This window comes from Cetorhinus maximus, chromosome 4 (genome assembly GCF_964194155.1).
Source record: "Cetorhinus maximus chromosome 4, sCetMax3.hap1.1, whole genome shotgun sequence".
In the NCBI taxonomy this organism is placed as follows: Eukaryota; Metazoa; Chordata; class Chondrichthyes; order Lamniformes; family Cetorhinidae; genus Cetorhinus; species Cetorhinus maximus.
Window position 1 is genome coordinate 86,246,277 of NC_135882.1, and position 20,428 is coordinate 86,266,704.

Here is a 20,428-nt window from a genome sequence, read left to right on the forward strand (position 1 = left end):
TGAGAATTGTCAGGGGTGTTGTCTTTCCGATGAGACCTCAAACCAAAGTACACTTGAAAACCAAGTCTGTTCATTTTCTTCAATCCTGTTAAAATAGCAACTTATCTAGCTTGTTGATAGAATAGAAACTGAGTTACAATAGATTCATAAAAATGATCTAGGCCAAACTACATCATCAAGGACTGGTTACCACACACTGCTATTGCCCAATAATCTGGCCTCAATAAATCAATAATGATATTCTCTTCAAATTATTCAAAACATTGCTCTAAACCAGAATATAGTTACACTTGCATAGAAAATGTAAAATGTCCTTCTCATGTTTAGGATCTTTTTTATTAAAGATACAGTCCAATTTTACTGTACACAAGACCATTGAGATTTGGAAAATATTTTACTATGCATCTAGCACTCTGGTTGGTAGGTTACAACTAGTGCTAAAGTTTCTGATTTGTACAATGTGCCATTAGGTATGGTCTAAAGTGGCACTATTTAATTGGTATGAAGTGAGAAAAATAAATAAGTGAGAAAGGAAAATGTTACAGTATGAAAGCGAATATTTTCTCTGTCACTTCCCTTTCAGTTGTAAGGCTGGGAGACTTACATGAACATCACAACCACTGTTGATACTGCTCTGACCTGCCAACAGGAACTACATTAGTGCAGCGAGATTGATAATGCCAATTAACCTTCTTCTCCCCAAGCTGCTGAACAAGTGCTCCTTTGAAGAACAACATTCCAAAGGCATTTTTTGTGTATACCCATTTCCCCTTCAAGGCACACACCAGCCTGACTTGCAAACATTACCACTGCAAAATTTATAGAGTAAAAATCCTGTTTAGGTCCTATCGACATACGAAAGCAAATGGAAAATCACATTTCACTGCTGAAAACAATTTTATACGAGGTGGGAGAGGGACAGAAAAATTGTTTTAAAAAAGTAATCCAAGAACCTTCTCCTTTTAAAAATGTTACTTACCGCACTTAATGATGTCCGCTTGTTATTCATAAATAGGAGATCAAGGCCCTCAACATTTTTCCTTCTTCCTCTTCTCCTTTTTATTGGCATTTCCCCATCAACTAGTGAACCATTTATCATAAGTCCAGTTGGTGTTCGTGAAAGGCCTGCTTGCAGCATTTCTATGTGGGCTTTATAGGCATCAGATACTGGCACAGAGGCATTCGGCAAAACATACTTGGAACTAACAGAAAGGTTACTGACTGAGGTAGAACTTTTTGCCTCTCTGGAGGCTTTTGATAAGTCCACAGCTCTCTCCTGTCCACTGTCTGAGGCTGCTTGGGACTCACGAAGCTGAGCTACCATCTCCATCAGGTTTCTTCTCCTTGCAGCTCGCTCGGCTTCTATTTCGATCTTCTTTCGTCGTCTCCTACGTTGCCTTGGAACTGACAGGTTCAATGCATCATCCTGCAGTGAGAGAAAAAAAAGTTTTGTATTTAATATCCAAAACCTATTTCCATTCAGTACAAATTGTGTGTTTACTACTTTGAAGCTGTAAGGTTCTGTAAAGGTTCTGTTGTTCTAATGTTCTGTAAAAAATTTCAATGATTAGGAATGAAAATATTTGAAACAAAACTTTCTGCACCAAATTTCTTCTTTTCACATACGGCAAAATGAATGTGAGCAAAAAGTCTTGATGCCAGAGTGCTTGTGGAAGCAATGGAATCTAGCATTCTAAATAAAGAAAAATTGAATCTTTCTAAAAGGTACACTGAAGCCATTAAGCTGGGATCCTCAATGCAATCATCACTGCCCTCCATTAAAGAATACCACAATGTTAATTTAAATATAGGAGTCGAAAGAAATGAATGATATTAGCCCCAATAAAGCCAGCCATTCTCTCTCACATTTCCACCATCTATAGTTTAGTAATAATCTTAAATTTTTGGACTGCTTCTTGCCATGATTTTGTCACCTGTGTCAAACCTTTTATTACAAATTGTGTCTCCATTTATAGTGATAACATGCCATCGTTATTGGACCCTCCCACCAGTGGTAGTGCTCTAGCATCCTAGTTTGGTCTCCACTAGCTCCTCTGACCTCAAAGAAGAGAGAATCCAATATTCCAACCAAGTCTAATTCTTGGCTTTGCAATTATCATAACCGGTACTATTAATGAATAATATAAAATCAAAGCATTATGTATAAAAATAAATTACTTCAAAATGGGAGCTGAATTATATTTACATGTCCTGGTCCAAATATTCCTGCCTTCTAACCTCTTAGCTTGAAGTCTACACTTGGTTTTGTGCACATGTATAACACCATGGGAAATTGTCTAGTATTATTGGAACTTGACAAACAAATGTTCAAAAAAATGCTGCAGTATAATGTTTAGCATAAAATGTTAGAATTTGAAGAGCAATTCTGAAAATTAAAACATACAACTTTTAAGAAATTACTGAAAATGTCAAAACTTGATGTTAACTTCATGGAAGTGTATTAAATGTACGCTGAAAGTACATTTTGTACTTTGTGCAGACATGAATGTGTACAACTACTATGAATGAAGCACAAATGATCTATATTGTTCAAAAGCAACACAATGAAACATTTCCTTAGTTTACAGAGTTGCCATTAACATGAAGGATTTTTTTTTCACTTTTGAACATTATGGTCAGCAAGATGAGGGACGGTGGTTCTGGAGAAGACATCCCCACTGGACTTCTGGCATCAAACCTTCCAGGTCATGAGTTAGATTAAGTTTATAGCCCAACAAACAATGCTTAGAACGTTAATAAACCACAATAATAACACAATTATCTATCTGTTTAAAGATTGAATACTCTCAACTTTTAGTTCATATTCCAGGATTCGACAATTTTGTCATTCTTCCCCCTCCATCAATCAAAAACTCACTTTCTGGTATAAATTGGGAGAGTGGGGAGTGGTAAAAGTAAAGTGTAGGAGTTTACCACTATGAAAATAAAACGCAACTTAATTTCTCTGCTCTACATCACCTAAGGCTTGCTCTTCATTTATTTCAAACTTATTCAACACTGTGCAGGAATATTAAAACACCTACCCTTGATACCTGAGGAGAACCAGCTAGATCTTCACAGGCACTGAAGCTTCCTTGACCTACCATGGAGAGTTCAGTGAAACTCCTCCTTGGCAAAGGGTTTTCCACTGATGTGGGTGTATAGTTGATCATACCATGGAAATCAAATGGCTGACGCCTATTTATAGGCCACTTTCCCTTGACCACTGCTTCACATATGTTGTCCAAACGATTAATCATTACACGATCCTGCAATGCAAAATACAATTGTTGAAATAGATACACTTGGAACAGTGGAGGCATTAGGATTTTAGTAAACATTTACTTAAGTAACATGAATTTTTTGTGCAGCTGCACTGAAATCAGGGTTTTGCACACTAATATTTCAGTAAAGTATAACAAATACCTGGACTACAAACAACACCTGATACAATTATTGATACTGCCTTTTAAAACTTGGGTGTGTCTGTGGAGAGTACTTTATACCATATAGCCACCAGCCCAAGGGTAGACTGAAGACTGCCTGTATAGCAATAATTTAATAGTACAAATAGATTTAAGCAGATGATCCTGCCTGACTAATTTATGCCTGACTTCCTTGAGGAGGTTATAGATGGTGGGGCTCCCAAGGATGGAAGAAAGGACAAATTAAAACCTACATGAAAAATGTGACTAAAACCCACATGAAAAATGTAACTAAAACCCAAAGAATCTGGTGATCAATTAGCTGGTAAAAAGCAAAGACTGCTCATTAGAGTACTCATGACGGGTTGTTGGGCATAGCCCCAACAGCAGTCAGTTTCTAATACCCCTCCCATTTGTAAATTTAACAAATTTGCCGCCATTTAAATAGGGAGAGCAGTAGAGGTTACATAAGTGAAAATTATTACAAGCATTTTAGAAAATATATTAAGCATTTAATGCACTGAACTGAATTAGTATAGGGAGATCTAAGCAACCAGGTAATGATAACAAAGCTACTGACAACATCCAGATATTGTAGCAAAGCACTTAAATTAACAAATAGAATGCAGGGATATACAGTCAGAGTAGTAGAATATATTTCTACAGGTGTTATGCTAAGCGTTTATAATACACTGCCCAGTCAAAACTTAGAATATAACATAAGAGCTAGGAGTGGGTAATTCAGCCCCTCAAGCCTGCCCCGCCATTCAATACGATCATGGCTGATCTCATTTCGGCCTCGACTCCCAATTTCCCACCCTCTTCCCATAACCTTTCAACTCGTTACTAATTAAAAATCTGTCTATCTCCTCCTTAAATTTATTCAGCACCCGGCATCCACTGCACTCTGAAGGAGTGAATTCCACAGATTCACGACCCTTTGAGAAAAGTAATTCCTCCTCATCTCCGATTTAAATCTACCACCCCTTAGCCTGAAACTATGGCATCTCGTTCTACAATGCCCCACAAAGGGAAACATCCACTCCACGTCTACTTTGTCTATTCCCTTTAGCATCTTATATACCTCAATTAGATCTCCTCTCATCCTTCTAAATTCTAGCAAGTATAGGCATAAACTACTCAATCTCACCTCATAAGACAAGCCCCGCATTTCTGGAATCAATCGAGTGAACCTCCTCTGAACCGCCTCCAATGCAACAACATCCTTCCTCAAGTAAGGGAACCAAAACTGTGCACAGTACTCCAAGTGCAGTATCACCAATGCCTTGTAAAGTTGCAACAACACTTCCCTATTTTTATACTCTATTCCTTTAGCAATAAATGCCAAAATTCCATTTGCCTTCCTTATTACCTGCTGTACCTGCATACTAGCTTTCAGCGATTCATGCACGAGGACACCCAGATCCTTCTGCACTGAAGCGTTCTGAAGTTTCTCTCCATTTAAATAATAAATCGCCTTTTTATTCTTCCGACCAAAATGGATAACCTCACACTCATCCATATTAAACTCGATCTGCCAAATTTTGGCCCATTCACCTAGCCTGTCCATATCCATTTGTAAATTTCTTATTTCTTCATTGCAACTTACTTTCCCACTTATTTTGGCGTCATCTACAAATTTAGCTATAGTACCTTCTATCCCTGAATCTAAGTCATTAATATAGATTGTAAATAGTTGGGGCCCAAGGGCCGAACCCTGTGGCACCCGACTAGTTACAGCTTGCCATCCAGAAAAAGACCCATTTATCCCAACTCTCTGCTTTCTGTTGGTTAGCCAATCCTCTATCCAAGCTAATATACTACCCCTAACTCTATGTGATCTTATCTTGTGTATTAATCTTTTGTGCGGCACCTTATCAAAGGCCTTCTGGAAGTCCAGATATACTACATCTACAGGATCCCCATTATCCACTTTGTTTGTCACATCTTCAAAGAACTCTAGCAAATTAGTCAAACACAATTTACCCTTCACAAAACCATGCTGGCTCTGATGGATTGCATTTTGACTTTCCAAATGCCCCATAGAGTATCATGCTCAGTTCTGGAATGCAGCACAAATTAGATAGATACAATGGAAAGGATGAGACTTGATGAACCATTAGAGAAGCTCAGGCTTTGCATCTGTTAAGGAAGCACTGAAGAGCAATAATATGATTTATCTATATAAAATATTAAATCATGTTGATAGATAAAATAATATTCCTTCTAAAAATGTAATCTGTGCACATAAATCGAATTCAGTGAAAATTTAATAGGTATCAAATCAAAGAGTACAACATCTTTGGAATAATTTGTCAGGTAGTGTAGGCAAAATCATGGGGATATTGGAAACACAGATGGATGTTATGTTACTGTTTTATGAGGAGTAACTTAATTTATCACCTCAAGAATTGTTACACAAGAAGCATATTGGTTTAAGTCTAATTTTCCTCAGAGCATATTTGAACTATACACTTGAAAGCCTTGTAATAACACTGTGGAAGAACTTAAAAGACATTAAATTTGAATAGTTAACACAATATAGAAAACAAATGTTATGTGGGCTTCAATCTTTGAGACAAAAAAACCATACTTGCAATACATTTTACCATATTTGCCAGGCAACACAGATAAGGAGTTAATACATTTTTAGAAAGAAATTGCAAATGTCCATATATTCATCTTTTTATACAGCAGGAGGCAGTGGCATAGTGGTATTGTCACTGGACTGTTAATCCAGAGACTCAGGGTAATGCTCTGGGGACCCAGGTTCGAATCATGGTGGAATTAGAATTCAATAAAAATCTGTAACTAAAAGTCTAATGATGACCATGAAATTGTCGTAAAAACATATCTGGTTCACTTTGGGAAAATGTCCTTTAGAGAAGGGCACTAAAGTGGTTGACTCTTAAATGGCCTAGCAAGCCACTCAGTTGTATCAAAAAGTGACAAAGTAAATAAAAAGGAATGAAACCTGATGGTCCATCTGGCATCGGCTGAGGAACCAGAAATGACAATGGCAAACTCAGCCTTGTTAACCCAGCAAAGTCCTCTTTACTAACATCTGGGGGCTTGTGCCAAAATTGGGAGACCTGTCTCACAGACTAGTCAAGCAACAGCCTGACATAGTCATACTCACGGAATCATACCTTACAGATCAAGTCCCAGACACCGCCACCACCATCATCCCTGGGTATGTCCTGCCCCACTGGTGGTATACAGTCAAGAGGGAGTTGCCCTGCAAGTCCTCAACATCGATTCCGGACCCCATGAAGTCTTATGCTATCAGGTCAAACATGGGCAAGGAAATGTCCTGCTGATTAGCACGTACTGCACTCCCTTCAGCTAATGAATCAGTACTCCTCCACATTGAACACCACTTGGAGGAAGCACTGAGGGTGGCAAGGGCAGCAGAATGTACTCTGGATGGGGGATTTCAATGTCCATCACCAAGAATGGCCCAGTAGCACCACCACAGACCGAGCTGGCCGAGTCCTAAAGTACATAGCTGCTGGACTGGGTCTACGGCATGTGGTGAGGGAACCAATAAGAGGGAAAAATATACTTGATCTCATCCTCACCAATCTGCCTGCCACAGATGCATCTGTCCATGACAGTACCGGTAAGAGTGACCACTGCACAGTCCTTGTGGAGACGAAGTCCCGTCTTCACATTGAGGTTAACCTCCATTGTGTTGTGTGGCACTACCACTGTGCTAAACGGGATAGATTTCGAACAATCTAGCATCTCAAGACTGGGCATCCATGTGGTGCTGTGGGCCATCAGCAGCAACAGAACTGTACTCAACCGCAATCTCAAACCTCATGGCTCGGCATATCCCCCACTCTACCATTACCACCAAGCCAGGGGATCAACCCTGGTTCAATGAAGTGTGCAGGAGGGCATGCGAGAAGCAGCACCAGGCATACCTAAAAATGAGGTGTCAACCTGATGAAGCTACAATACACAGGGCTATTTGCATGCCAAACAGCATAAGCAGCAAGCATTAGACAGAGCTAAGCGATTCCACAACCAACGGATCAGGTCTAAGCTCTGCAGTCCTGCCACATCCAGTCGTGGATGGTGATGGACAATTAAACAACTCAGTGGAGGTGGTGGCGCCACAAATATCCCCATCCTCAATGATGGAGGAGCCCAGCACAGCAGTGCACAAGATAAGGCTGAAGAATTCGCAACAGTCTTCAGCCAGAAGTGCGGAGTGGATGACCCTCCTCCGGAGGTCCTCAGCATCACAGATGACAGTCTTCAGTCAATTCGATTCACTCCACATGATATCAAGAAATGGCTGAAGGCACTGGTTACTGCAAAGGCTATGGATCCTGACAATATTCTGGCAATCGTACTGAAGGCTTGCGCTCCAGAACTTGTCGCGCTCCTAGCCAAGCTGTTCCAGTACAACTACAACACTGGCATCTACCCAGCAATGTGGAAAATTGCTCAGGTATGGCCTGTGCACAAAAAGCAGGACAAATCCAACCCGGCCAATTACCACCACATCAGCCTACTCTCCATCATCAGTAAAGTGATAGAATGCAAGTTTTCACATGTTGTTTACTATATATCAAGGTCCTGTTCTCTTTTGTGTGGCTGTAGGAAGCCACATGTTACCCTACTAAAAGGTGGATGAGGTGGGGCAGGCAAAGAGAAATTGTGGGTTCAGTCACTCTTAGGTCGCACCAATGATTAAGTGAGTCTCTTGCCCTCAGTGAAGCAAAGAAAAACAAAAAAAAATCTTTAAAAGGTGATGGTAAAGGGAAGAAACTGCTCTAGTTCTTGATATTTGTGATTGGAAGATTATTCTTGCAGTTGTCATTGCCTCTTTGTTATGATAAAGTGATGTACATATTTTCAAGTACACAGAATCAGCAGTATCCTATTTAAATATTTTGTTCAAAGGAACTGAAATTTGAATTGCCCAAATTTGAATTTGTCAAATAAATTTGGTTCAATTTTTGCTCTCTTTAGCACAACACACAACAGTGACTTATAATTCCAAGTTTATACCCCAACAAACCTTTGGCCAGAAGGAAAAAGAATATGTTCTTTCATGAAGTAGCTGAGCTACTGTGGGTTCACTATCTTCCATGAAGAAGCCATCACGAGTTTCATCACGGGCTGTGCTCAAAGATGCATTACTTTCTTCATCAAAATGTTTGCCTTGGGAAGCAGTGCCAGCTGGGAAGAAAATCACATATACATTATCACCAATAAGTTCTTGTATTTAGTTTGAAGAGTGCTTCAACAGCAACACAAGTGAAATACAATCTACCAGTAAAATAATTTAAAGCATTTTGTATACCATTACTTGCCTACTTTATATAGGCATATTTTACAAAAGAATGTTAAGTACTAATTGCAGTCACCGAGACAGGTATATAGGCACAGTACATGGACTATAGTGGCATTAGCTTTCAACTAGAAATTAGAGGTTTTTTTTGAGTGGCACTTTAAAAAAAAAAAATTTGCTCATTGCCCTTGAGGAAATGGTGAGCCATCTTAGTGAAGCACTGCAGAGTGTGGTGATGGTGTCCCCACAGTGGTGTGAGTTCCAGGATTTTGACCCAGTGACAGTGAAGGAATGGTGATTGAGTTCCAAGTCAGGATGATGTGTGTTACTTGGAGGGGAGCTTGAAGGTGGTGAAGTTCCCATGCGCCTGACGCCCATGTCCTTCTAAGTGGTAGAGGTTGCAGGTTTCGATGATACTGCTGAAGGAGCCTAGGTGAGTTTGCTGCAATGCGTCTTGTAGGTGGTACACATTGCTGCCAAGGTGTGCTATGAAATCTAAAATAAAATTAGAAAGTGCTGGAAATATTCAGCACATCAGGCCCTATCTATGGAGAGGGAAACAGAGTTAATGTTTCAGGTTTATGATCTTTCATGAAAACTGCTGAAATGTTAACTATGTTTTGACTTGCTGAGTATTTCTAGCATTTTTTTTTTTACTTCAGTTTTAATAAGTTGTTGTAAAAGCTTTGAAAATCTCCAGATGAAGTAAAGCACTGGACTCTATCCTAGAGAGTTGCAGCACATATTTGGTTGAAAGAGATACTAATATTCTGCTGAAGCCCACTTTTAACACCATTCTACCCTTGCCTCGTTAGATAGCACAAATCTCCCAAAGTTGACTGCTGTCTCGTACATCTCTGCAATATACTGCTTTAATACTGGAGTTAGCCTGATGCCTGGGTATAATGGGGGTAGAGTTACTCCATTTTAATTGAGGAAAACTCAAGACACTCACTACTTAGGCAAATAAGATGGAAATCAGAAGTAATTTTTTATTACTCCAGTAAAAGTTTTAAATGATCAAACTGACTATGTGTTTCAATACAAATTTTTTAGCAGGATTATTTTTAGAATCACAGAATTGTTACAGCGCAGAAAGCGGCCATTCAGCCCATCATGCCTGCAACAGCTCTCTGAATGAGCATTTCACTTAGCTTCTCCCCGTAACCCTGCACATTGTTTCTTTTCAAATAGTCATCTAATTCCTTCTTGAATCCCTCAATTGAACCTGCCCTCACCACACACTCAGGCAGTACATTCCAGATCCTAACCACTCTGTGTGAAAAAGATCTTCTCTTATCATTTTTCTTCATTTACCTTGATCTAAGGATTATTTTCAGGGCTAAGATATGGGTATAATTGACATTGTTGAACAATCTTAAAAGTACAAAAATGAAAAAAAAAGTCTGGTGATTTCATTTGTTAGAAAACAGTTTAATTCATTTATCTGAAAAGAAATGTTTATCTCAATAAAAAGTTTGGCCATGAGAGCAGAGTACTAATACACAAAGCTCTTAGAAAGCAAATTGTTAGTTAAGTATTGAAACTCAATATGGTACCTTCAGGTTGGGATGACTCTTCTGATTTATCATCATCATCCTCTTCCTCGTCATCATCATCTTCCTCTGACCCTTTCTCAAATGGCAATTTTGGTCTCAATTCTTTTTCTTCAGCATCAGCTAGCAATTCCGTATCCATGGCTAAAGTCTCTTTAGTATCATGCTCAACGTTCACAGACAATGCTCCCGAGATGTCCTGACATTTTGAATCAATATGTATGTTCTCATCACAATTGGTTTTCCCATCTTCCTTAAGAGGGACTGTGCTCTGCTCTTCCTGAGATGGTGGTGTAGGACATTTTAGTCCATCTTCAGTTTTACTATCATCATAGCCAGTTTGTTCTGCACTTTTTTCTCCTTGCATTGGTGTGGGTGGGACAACAGAAGGCATTTGGCTCAAACAGGCACCAGGTTGGTTTTGGAAAGGCGTACTGCTCCGCTGGCTAGCCCCTTTGTTTTGAGCAAAGTTTTTATGGGCATCCAGGAAAGAAAGTTCAGTGTCATTTAGAATATGATAGTCTGTCCTACTGACTCCATGCTTTGCAGCGCCAATCAATAAGTCTTTATCATGTTTGCCACACTCCCACCATTCAGGCAGATCCATGCTTGGCTGGCACAACTTGAGTCGTTCATCTAGCTGAGCAAGAAGCAAAACCTGCTCTCGAACCTTCCGTAGAAGTTCTATTCGATACAACGTTCTAGAAGCACGCTCTTCCGTGATTGGCTCAATGAAAATCGTGGAATCAGACTCTTTAATAAAAACAAGGTCTTTTCATAAATATGAAAATCAAAACTGACTCAAATCCCCTTCATATGCTGCTTCCTAATTTTTACAGTTCAGGCTCTCATTGCACAAGTCACATTTAGGTCAATGGATATTCTGAATGCATTCCCCACTCCTCCCATCCAAACTGACTGATTTCAATATGTGACTCAGCTCAGGCTGCAAAGTGAGAGTTGAACAATCTGTCAAATGTGTACTAAGCTTTGCTGATTAATGGTCTACAAGGCTGACGTGAAACTTCCAGATAAAAGATGAAACAGTGAGTATTGCCACGACAATTTACTGTGGGCCTGAACACTCATGATCTCGCTCTGCTTCCAGACTAGCAGAGGAAACAAGAATTTTGTATAACATTATGCTGCTGGATTTTGAGGTACACATATTTAAATAAAATATGCTTATGCCTGCTGCAGGAAGGTGGGAGAAAAATGTCATAACTGAAAGCTACTCAAGAGCAAAGATTGCAGAACTATTTAAAAATTAAGTGCCTGACTGGCATCTGTATCAGAGGATCGACTGAAACTTGGCAGGATCCTGGCTTGGAACAATCTTTTGGCTTTTACACCCACCTCTCCACTGTACCAATAAGATACTGCATCTCATGCAATTAGAGATGAGGAGCTAGGAGCGCTGGAAAATCTGGACAGTAATGTCAATCTTCTTCCTTTTCGCCCAGTGAGTAGACAGAACCTCAGCCTACCCTCGCCTCTAGCACTACATGATTGTCAAGAACTTTGTTTTCCTTAATTTCCACTTCCACTATATTTCTACCAACAAATGTCCACCCCAAACATGCCATTGCAAACATGCACCCAGAAATTCAGGACCTATATCTTTAGTATGACTGGTAGCTGTGATTATGTTGCAGATTCACTGCAAATGCCAATTTGCAGAAAAAGTATGATAGAATATAAAGTCTACTTGAAGTTTTTCTAGAAAACAAAAATATATTCTAAATGTTAACTTGGTGCCACATGAATTACATTATATAAAAGAACAAGAGTAGACCATTCAGTCCTTTGAACCTGTTCCGCCACTCAGTGAGATCTGTATTTTAACTCTCTCCACCTGCTTTGGATCCACATCACAATATCTTACCTTCACCTGGATTTGGAGGCATACGACACACTTTTCTGCACATAGCCACAAAACAACTGAAGTACTTTTCCAAACTGTCATTAGACTTTTTATCCAGTCTAGCAAAGGCACGGAATTGGCTCCAGTCAAACTGCTTCTTGATAGGGTCAAAAACCACACCAAAGGTTGATACAACGCGGTAGAAGTCTGCCTCTTCTCTCCTGGTCCATCTGCAATTTAAAAATATATTTATGAAAGACATCAACATCCTGTAGCCCTTCGCTGATCATATGAAAACTTAGCAACAAGATTTTGTAGGCATGCAGTGGAAAACTAATTGCATTGTAATTTAGGTTTGGAATGGTTATGCTACCACATGTGCAATACTGTACACATTTGTTTAAATAATTTAAAATACAAGTAAATCTTAAACATCCCCAGAAAATCCTATAGTCCTGAGAAATATTGATGAGAAACATCCCAACAAAAGTAGCAGTAAGGCTTGGACAATCCCATGGTTTATTTTTTTTAATGTTCTACGAGTTAAGATTTCAACATAATTAATGACTGCTATTCAAACCAGGCAGAAATCCTGGAACTCTGCCCCTTTAAATTTCATTTTCACAGAAAATATGAAAATATGCACTTTTTATCCCTTAATATATATACTCAGGCTCTCATTTAAGTCCTATTTAAAGTAGGCAATAGAGAGAAACAAGATAAGAAATACAAAGCAATAGTTCTTCAGTGCAGAAAATGAGGATGAAGGGACCTTCATACTTGAGGTTGAACTAACTTGAAAATATAGAAAACAACTTTCATTTATATAGCACCTTGGTCTCTCTGGTCATGTTAGCGCAGATGGCAAGTGACACAAAAAAAAGTCAGAATTCAATCATATTCTTGGAGAGAGATTACAGAAAATGTGAAAATTTCATACTGCTAATTAATTTCCAGCACATTGAGCTTTAAATATTTTCAAAGGGACTAATTCTGATGTTAAACTAGTATGTTATGGTTGATGACTACTTTATTAGCTTTTGACTTTTAATGCCTTCTTGATCAACATTCTTAGTTCATGCAAAGTTCCTTGAGGACAGTTGTACAAGGCTTAGTTAAAATGGTCTCATAGGGAGTCACGTATTCAAAACTGTGGAGATGTCTGGTGCCAATGCCTCAGACATTTTTTTCCCTGATAGAAAAATATGTGAGATAGTTAAATCAAACTTAGCTTCTGACACAAGTGGCATTCAGTAACATTCTTTTAAAAGAAAGGATGGAGCTCCAGAACTGTTCTTGCCCAATTCACATTGTGAAGTGATGGAAAGAAACTTAAGTTCTCAGGAACCCTTGGGCTCAAAAATAATGCTCACAATCAAATTCAGTTCCTTCCCCAGCAGTATTTTAAGTTGGAATGAAATTGTTTGTGCAGCACAAAAATGGGTGAAAATGGTGATCAGAACACTAAACGATTCCACGTGGCTTGAAAAGCCTTTCATGTGTCTTTCATGGAGACAAGTATTCATCTTAAAACTTACTGATGAAATCCTAGCTTGCCTTAAGCTAGCCATTTCAAGAATGTCATCTAAAGCAGTGTCATGGTCCAAATATTCATCTGTTCAGGTTTTGCTTAACTCACCTTTTGGTGCCAAAAACTGTGAAATATAATTAAATAGGCCAACAAATGACCATTGTTTCATCCTTGCCAATTATCCAAACCAGACAGAGAAGGGGCATTCAAAAAGTTTCCTATCATTAAAATTACCACACAATCCAAATTCATTTTTCTGAAGCTAGTGGTCTGGCTGTGTGTCTGGACTTGCTCAAATCAGGATCTGAAAAAGTCAGGCAGCAAGAATCAGTCATGACTCAGTAGTAGCACCGTCAAGTGAGCCATAAGGTTGAAAGTTCAAGTCCCATTCCAGAGATTTAAGCACAAAATCCAGGTGACATTCCAGAGTAGCTCTGAGTGTTAGTGGCACCATCTTTTGATGAGACATTAAACAGAGGCCCAGTTGGTCCTTTCAGTTGGATGTAAGAGTCCAAGGCATTATTCAAAGTACCCTGACCAATCTATGTCCTTCAAACAACATCATTAAAGCAGATTATCTGATTATTTATCACTTCACTATTTGTAGGCTCCTGGTTACTGCATTTTGTCTATTACAACAGCGACTTCATTTCAAAGATATTTATTGACTGTGGAGTGCTTTGGCACATCCTGAGGCCATGAAAGATGCTTTATAAATGCAATTTTTTTTCTATTCAAGATCGGAAGGCATAAAAAAAGGTGCCAATACATTTCCCCCTTCCAACACAAGGACCTAGGGACTTTACTTTTTTTTTTAAAAAGAGCAGCTAAAAGGCCGACAGTCACTAGCCATGCTCACTCAGGTTTATAACGGTTGCTGCCTATCTGGCCAAGAATCCATGAATGGTGCAGACAACAACAAGGGGCATATCATGGCCACTGCAATAACCTGAACCTGGAAATGCATGTATGTGCTACTTAGCTAGCCACCAGGCTTCAACTCTTGATTCCACCTACAGCTAAATGAACTGCTGACCTTCATCATTCAATCTGTTATACGAAGAATGGTGAAATGCAGAAGGGATACCACCACCTGTGAAGCAGGGCCTTAACTATCAGCTTATGACAAGTGCCAAGTTGATGGTTCACTGGCTGATGGGGCACCAGCCAGATGGATATCACAGGGCAGAATTTTATGGTTGTGCAGGGAAGCCTGTACAATTCCCCAGCCCGACCTGTCTGCAATTTTATGGGCTGGTTGTTTGTTTGGGGGTGGGGGGGAGAAGAAGAGTGGCGGTGTGGTGGCTCTCCCATCCTCATCCCAACTGAGACCCTTAAGTGGCCAATTAATGGCTAGTTAAGGGCTGCTGCCCGCTCGGGCTCATTTTTTCAGCTGGCAGGAGCTGTTCAGGGACATGGGAGAAGCACGACAGGTCACCCTGCTCGGGCCTCAGGTGTGAAGGGCTCCCTTAAGGGACCCTTTCGCACATCAGGTGCCAACCCCCTACCCAAGGTCTGACACCCACAGCCTAAGTGAGGGGCGGAAGTCTTGCCTCCAGTCAATTAATGCTCTTTGGAACATTAAATGGCTGCAGGGCTGCCATGATCAGTGGGAATGCGTTCTCTTCCAACTCTTTGGGTGTTAGGGTTGGAAACCCCGCCATTGAAAAATACTGCTCATACAGTATTGAGTTATGATTCAATAAGTTACTACTCAGGACTCAGTAGGAAAGGATAAACTCTAAAATGACACTGTAATCCTGTTTGAAAAATCACTGAAACCAAGAGTTTTTGAGTTCACAACACGATCTGTAAAATCGAAACACTTTCCTATTGTTTCATGAGTTACTTAAGAATGCTACATGGCCTGGTGCTTTGGATTTGGGTCTAATCTTTGGAGGCAACTTGATTATGTATTTAGAGGTGGTAAAAACAAAGCATACATGAAAGTCATAAATCAATGTTGAATGCGCAGAAATCAGTGAAATCTTTAAAGCATGCAACAGGATAAAAATTTAAACAAGATTTAATCGAGGAAAAAAAAATCAATTCAACAGAATAGAATATTATGCTGACAGAATAAATTGCTAATTGGAGTGAACTACAACATAATTCTGAAACAGGATACCATGTGCAGTGAGGATGGGAGAAAAACTCTGATTGCACAGCTAATGTCGTGTGGCAGTTATTGAAGCTTAAACATCTGTGCAGAAAATGAATGAATGATGGAAAATCCCAAATTCCAAACATAATTTTATATCTTATTATTCCTGTCAACAACTTCTGAAATGTTCTGTTCGTTTACTCCTAGTCTATAACAATTTGCACAATTAACTTCTAAGTTCACATGGTCCACATTTGCTTCTTTTTCTACTTACTAGGTGTAAGCCTGGAACTTCCTCAGTCTTTCCGTTGCTGCGCTAACATAACTTGGTAACGGGTTGCCATTTCTGATGAAGTTATAATGATGCAGCAACAGGAAGTTAAAGGGTCATTTTCAATTATTTACAGCTTTGTTTTTTTTAGCTTACAAATTACTTTGGATCATAATTATAACAAATGCTATAAAAAGTCAGTATTATTTATTTTTGCTAAATCTGAAGATATTTGGGTTCTCTTGAAGACAAGACAAGATTTCCTCTGAAGTGTTCTCTCAATGTAACAACTTCTCTGCAGTTAAAAGGCAGGTGATGTGACCTCCATCAACACTACTAAAGATGACTAGGGCATACATTTAAATAGCTCAACGACAACATTCCCTTTGATCTTTCTATTTGGTTCTCTGGTAAAACACCAAATCCTTTGCTGAAGAAATTAAGGGTATGGTGATCATGAAAATTAATCTAAGTATCATTTGGCAGCATGTTAGTGCTGTAAATTGTAGATCTTAAAACCGATTTGAAATATTTTTCTGGTCCAGTTATATGAATGATTTGCCATCATATTAAATGCACACTTGGGTAATAAAAAAAGGCCACAGAAAAATATTTCAAAACCAAAACTAAAAACTTCTGAAATATTTAATAAAATTAAGCATACAATTCATGGCACTACCTTTGACGTTTCTCGGATATAGCTGCGTTTCTCTCTGCCTCCCGAGCTCTCACTTCATCTCTTGGCCGACGTCTGCGGCGATCACTTTTGTTCAGTGCTTCTAATTTCATCTGCTCCCTCTTATAGCTGCGCTGATAGGCTGTAATAAGGCGGCGCAGGCGTGTTGTGAGAACCGATGTGTTGGGCCAGTAGAGTTTGTCTGATTCATCATCTTGATCAAGTTGTTTGCCTGCAAAATGCTCCAATCAGTAATGCTGCTGGTGCTTAAACTTCAGATCACGAATTCTATAAAAATCCTGCACCCTTACCATAAAAATGTATAATCTAATACTGTTTATGCCATACTTGTGTTTTGGAACACACATTCAAACATGGCTTGAATCTGTTCTAAAATGGAAATGCTAAAGATTCAATCACTGTAGGACCTTATGTATCAGGTGAGTACGTTTACTAGTTTTCATTTATGGAAATTAAAAATGGTATTGAATATTTTCATACATTAATCATTTTTTTGCACGAATTAACCCAGAAAATGAATCCAGTGCTCATCAAAAATAGAAGATATGAACAATAAAACAAGGTTATACTGTGCTCCCTGTGCTATCCAAAGTTGATTACTGGAGGGAATGTTCCTGTGTTTAAACACTGGTATCATCAGGTGGTGAAAAATTAGGAAACCCTTGTATTGTGTCAAATATGCCATTCGTCAAGTTCCTCTCTCACTCCTTTCAATCTCTTCCCAGCTCTATGTTGCTCTCGATCAACACCAGCCTTGTGACATTCCCTGTGACAATTTTTGTTTCCTCTTGTGTGTGGAGGTATATGGGTTATACTTAACACGTCCTCACAGCAATATAACAGGCTTGGGAAAAAACATGTGCCCCACCACTTTTTGACATTGAATATTGATACTTCAAGGCACCGTGCCACTCTCTTAAAAAAAAATAAAATATTTGAAATAAATGTTTACAGAGCACAACGCCTGAAAACATTGACTTTCCCCCTTGAATTATCCTTATTTGCCTCAATATTATGGATAATTATTCCATATCTGGTGTCATCCGCCCATCACAGGCCTACCCTTTGTTCTTTCCTCCGCTCCCCCTTTCAGTTTCTGTACAGGACAAACCCAACAGAAGTGGTGGCACAGTGGTATACAATCTAGAGGGAATTGCTCTGGGAGCCCTCAACATTGACTCCAGACCCCATGAAATCTTACGCCATCTGATCAAATATGGGCAAGGAAATCTCCTGCTGATAAGCACCTACTGCCCTCCCTTAACTGATGAATCAGTACTCCTTCATGTTGAACACCACTCGGATGCAGCACTAAGGTGGCAAGGGCACAGAATGTGCTCCGGGCGGGGGACTTCAAAGTCCATCACCGAGGACAGAATTTTTACCTTGTCAGGGAGCGGCCATGCAACAGACTGCTGCCTGCGATTGGCCCCGACCGCGATTTCACGCTGGCTGGCCAATTAACGGCCAGGGTAGGGGTGGGTGGGAAGAGGAGAGCGAGCGCAGAAGTCAGTGCATGTGTGCTCAGTGAAAGCTCCCTGAAAACACAGAGCTGCCTCAGGGGACTGAAGATTTTTCACACTAAAAATAAATTTTTCAAAAAAAGGGAAAACATGTCCTCTCATGTGACTCTGACACATGAGCAGGGACATATTGAAAATGAGTTCAAAAAATTATTTTATTTTTTAATTAACATCGGAAACCTCATCCTGCCCGTGGATGAGATTTCCTCAAAAATCCAAAGACCACTTGGCCTAGGGAAAAATTCTAATTAATTAATTAACAGACTTAACAGCCCTCTTAATTGTCGGTGGATGCGCTGTCGACTCCTGCGCATGCCCGACGTCATCGCGCACTATTTTGCTCCCACTCGGGTTGGGTGTGTATCCTGTCGACGAGGGAAAAATTCTGCCCCAAGAGTGGCTCAGTAGCACCACTACTGACTGAGCTGACCGAGTTCTGAAAGGCATTTCAACCAGACCGGGCCTGTGGCAGATGTTAGGGAACCAAGAGGGAAAAACCTGCTTGACCTCGTCCTCACCAATCTACCTGTCATAGATGCATCTGTCCATGACAGTATAGGTAGGAGTGACCACCTCTCAGTCTTTGTGACAACGAAGTCCCGTCTTCACACTGAGCAAACCCACCATTATATTAGGTGGCATTACCACCATGCTAAGTGGTTCAGATTCAGAACATATCTAGCAGTTTGAAACAGGGAATCCACAAGGTGCTGTGGGCCATCAGCAGCAGCAGAATTCTATTCAATCACAATCTGTAACCTCATGGCCCGGCCTACTCCTCCCTTGACCATTACCATCAAGCTAAGTGATCAATCATGGTTCAATGAAGAGTGCAGGAGGGCATGCCAGTAGTAACACCAGGCATACCTAAAAATGGTATTTTTCAAGCTGGTGAAGCTACAACACAGGACTACTTGCATGCCAAACAGTGGAAGCAGCATGCGATGGACAGAGTTGTGAGATCCCATAACCAATGAATCAGATCAAAGCTTTGCAGTCCTGCCATATCCAGTCGTGAATGGTGGTGGGCAAGAAAACAGTTAACAGGAGGCAGCAGTTCCAAAACTATCCCGATCCTCAATGATGGGGGGCACACTAGTGCAAAAGACAAGGCTGAAGCATTGTGCAACAATCTTCAGCCAGAAGTGCCAACTGGATGGCCGATTGCGACCTTCTCCTGACGTCCCCAGCATCACAGATGCCAATCCTCAGCCAATTCTATTCACTATTCACTTCACATGATACCAAGAAATTAGTGTTGCTACTGCCATTATCCTGCAGGATACCTTTGAGGCTACCCTGATCAGATCATTTCCCGCTGTGTATCACACAAGCTCACGAACGGGCCAAAGGCAGTCACTTTCGGCCCTGAAAAGTGCCCAGTCTACCTCAGATTACCCTGGAAGGGCAAGGTATCTCAAACATTTGAGCAACAGGTGAAGCTAGCTATTTCATGCAATAGCGACACGAGTGGTATTCGCTACTAGCAGGATGCTGCCATCAAGCCAAAAAGACATTCTGCCTATCACAAAAATTAGTAATGTGGTAAATGAATTTCAGTGCCAGTGTGATGCTAGGTATGCAGGCTGTACATCCCAAAGACTGGTGGATCGTATCAAACAGCACTACCCAGCCACTGTTCGCAATAGGCAGGGCACAGACTGGGCCCAACCAGCCCGTGCTTGCAAAGTTCAGTGTCAAACCTTAGATGTGATTCCGCAATTGGACAATGTGTGCTAAATAATCCTCAATGTGCTAAGAATTACACTGACAACCAATTTACGTTGGTCAGTCAGGCTCGCATTGTGGCAGATTTGCGTGTACTGGGAGCTACATATATTAATACACAGGGCCCTGTTCTTTGCTGACAGAAAGAACATGTACATTCATTGTGCCTGTTTCAGTCTAACAAAATAAATTACAGTTATTCGCTAACTCATTCCTCAGGGCAATGCTTTGACCAATCATGGTCAAGCTGCCTGGTTTAAATTTCAAACAATGCTTGGCAATTAACTGTTAGTCACCATCAATGGTTTATTCTCCACGGCAATGCGACTTGTCAACCAATCAGCACGCTCTTCACATATGGTATAAATAGTTGTTTTCTTCCTTATATTGATATTCTTGCGAGTGCAAGACAAAAAGCTTA

General features: G+C 40.1%; 1 protein-coding gene across 1 annotated transcript in view; it reads right to left on the reverse strand.

Moving 5' to 3' along the window:
- chd7 (chromodomain helicase DNA binding protein 7) overlaps window positions 1-20,428 on the reverse strand; it is a 277,990-nt gene that overhangs the window by 21,815 nt on the left and 235,747 nt on the right. The window contains exons 29-34 of the mRNA XM_078540439.1: window positions 16,739-16,967; window positions 12,175-12,383; window positions 10,293-11,042; window positions 8,461-8,621; window positions 3,045-3,269; window positions 980-1,426 (exon numbers count right to left, since the gene is read on the reverse strand). Of these exons, the coding sequence (XP_078396565.1) occupies window positions 980-1,426; window positions 3,045-3,269; window positions 8,461-8,621; window positions 10,293-11,042; window positions 12,175-12,383; window positions 16,739-16,967 (2,021 nt within the window). The remainder of the gene's footprint in view (window positions 1-979; window positions 1,427-3,044; window positions 3,270-8,460; window positions 8,622-10,292; window positions 11,043-12,174; window positions 12,384-16,738; window positions 16,968-20,428) is intronic.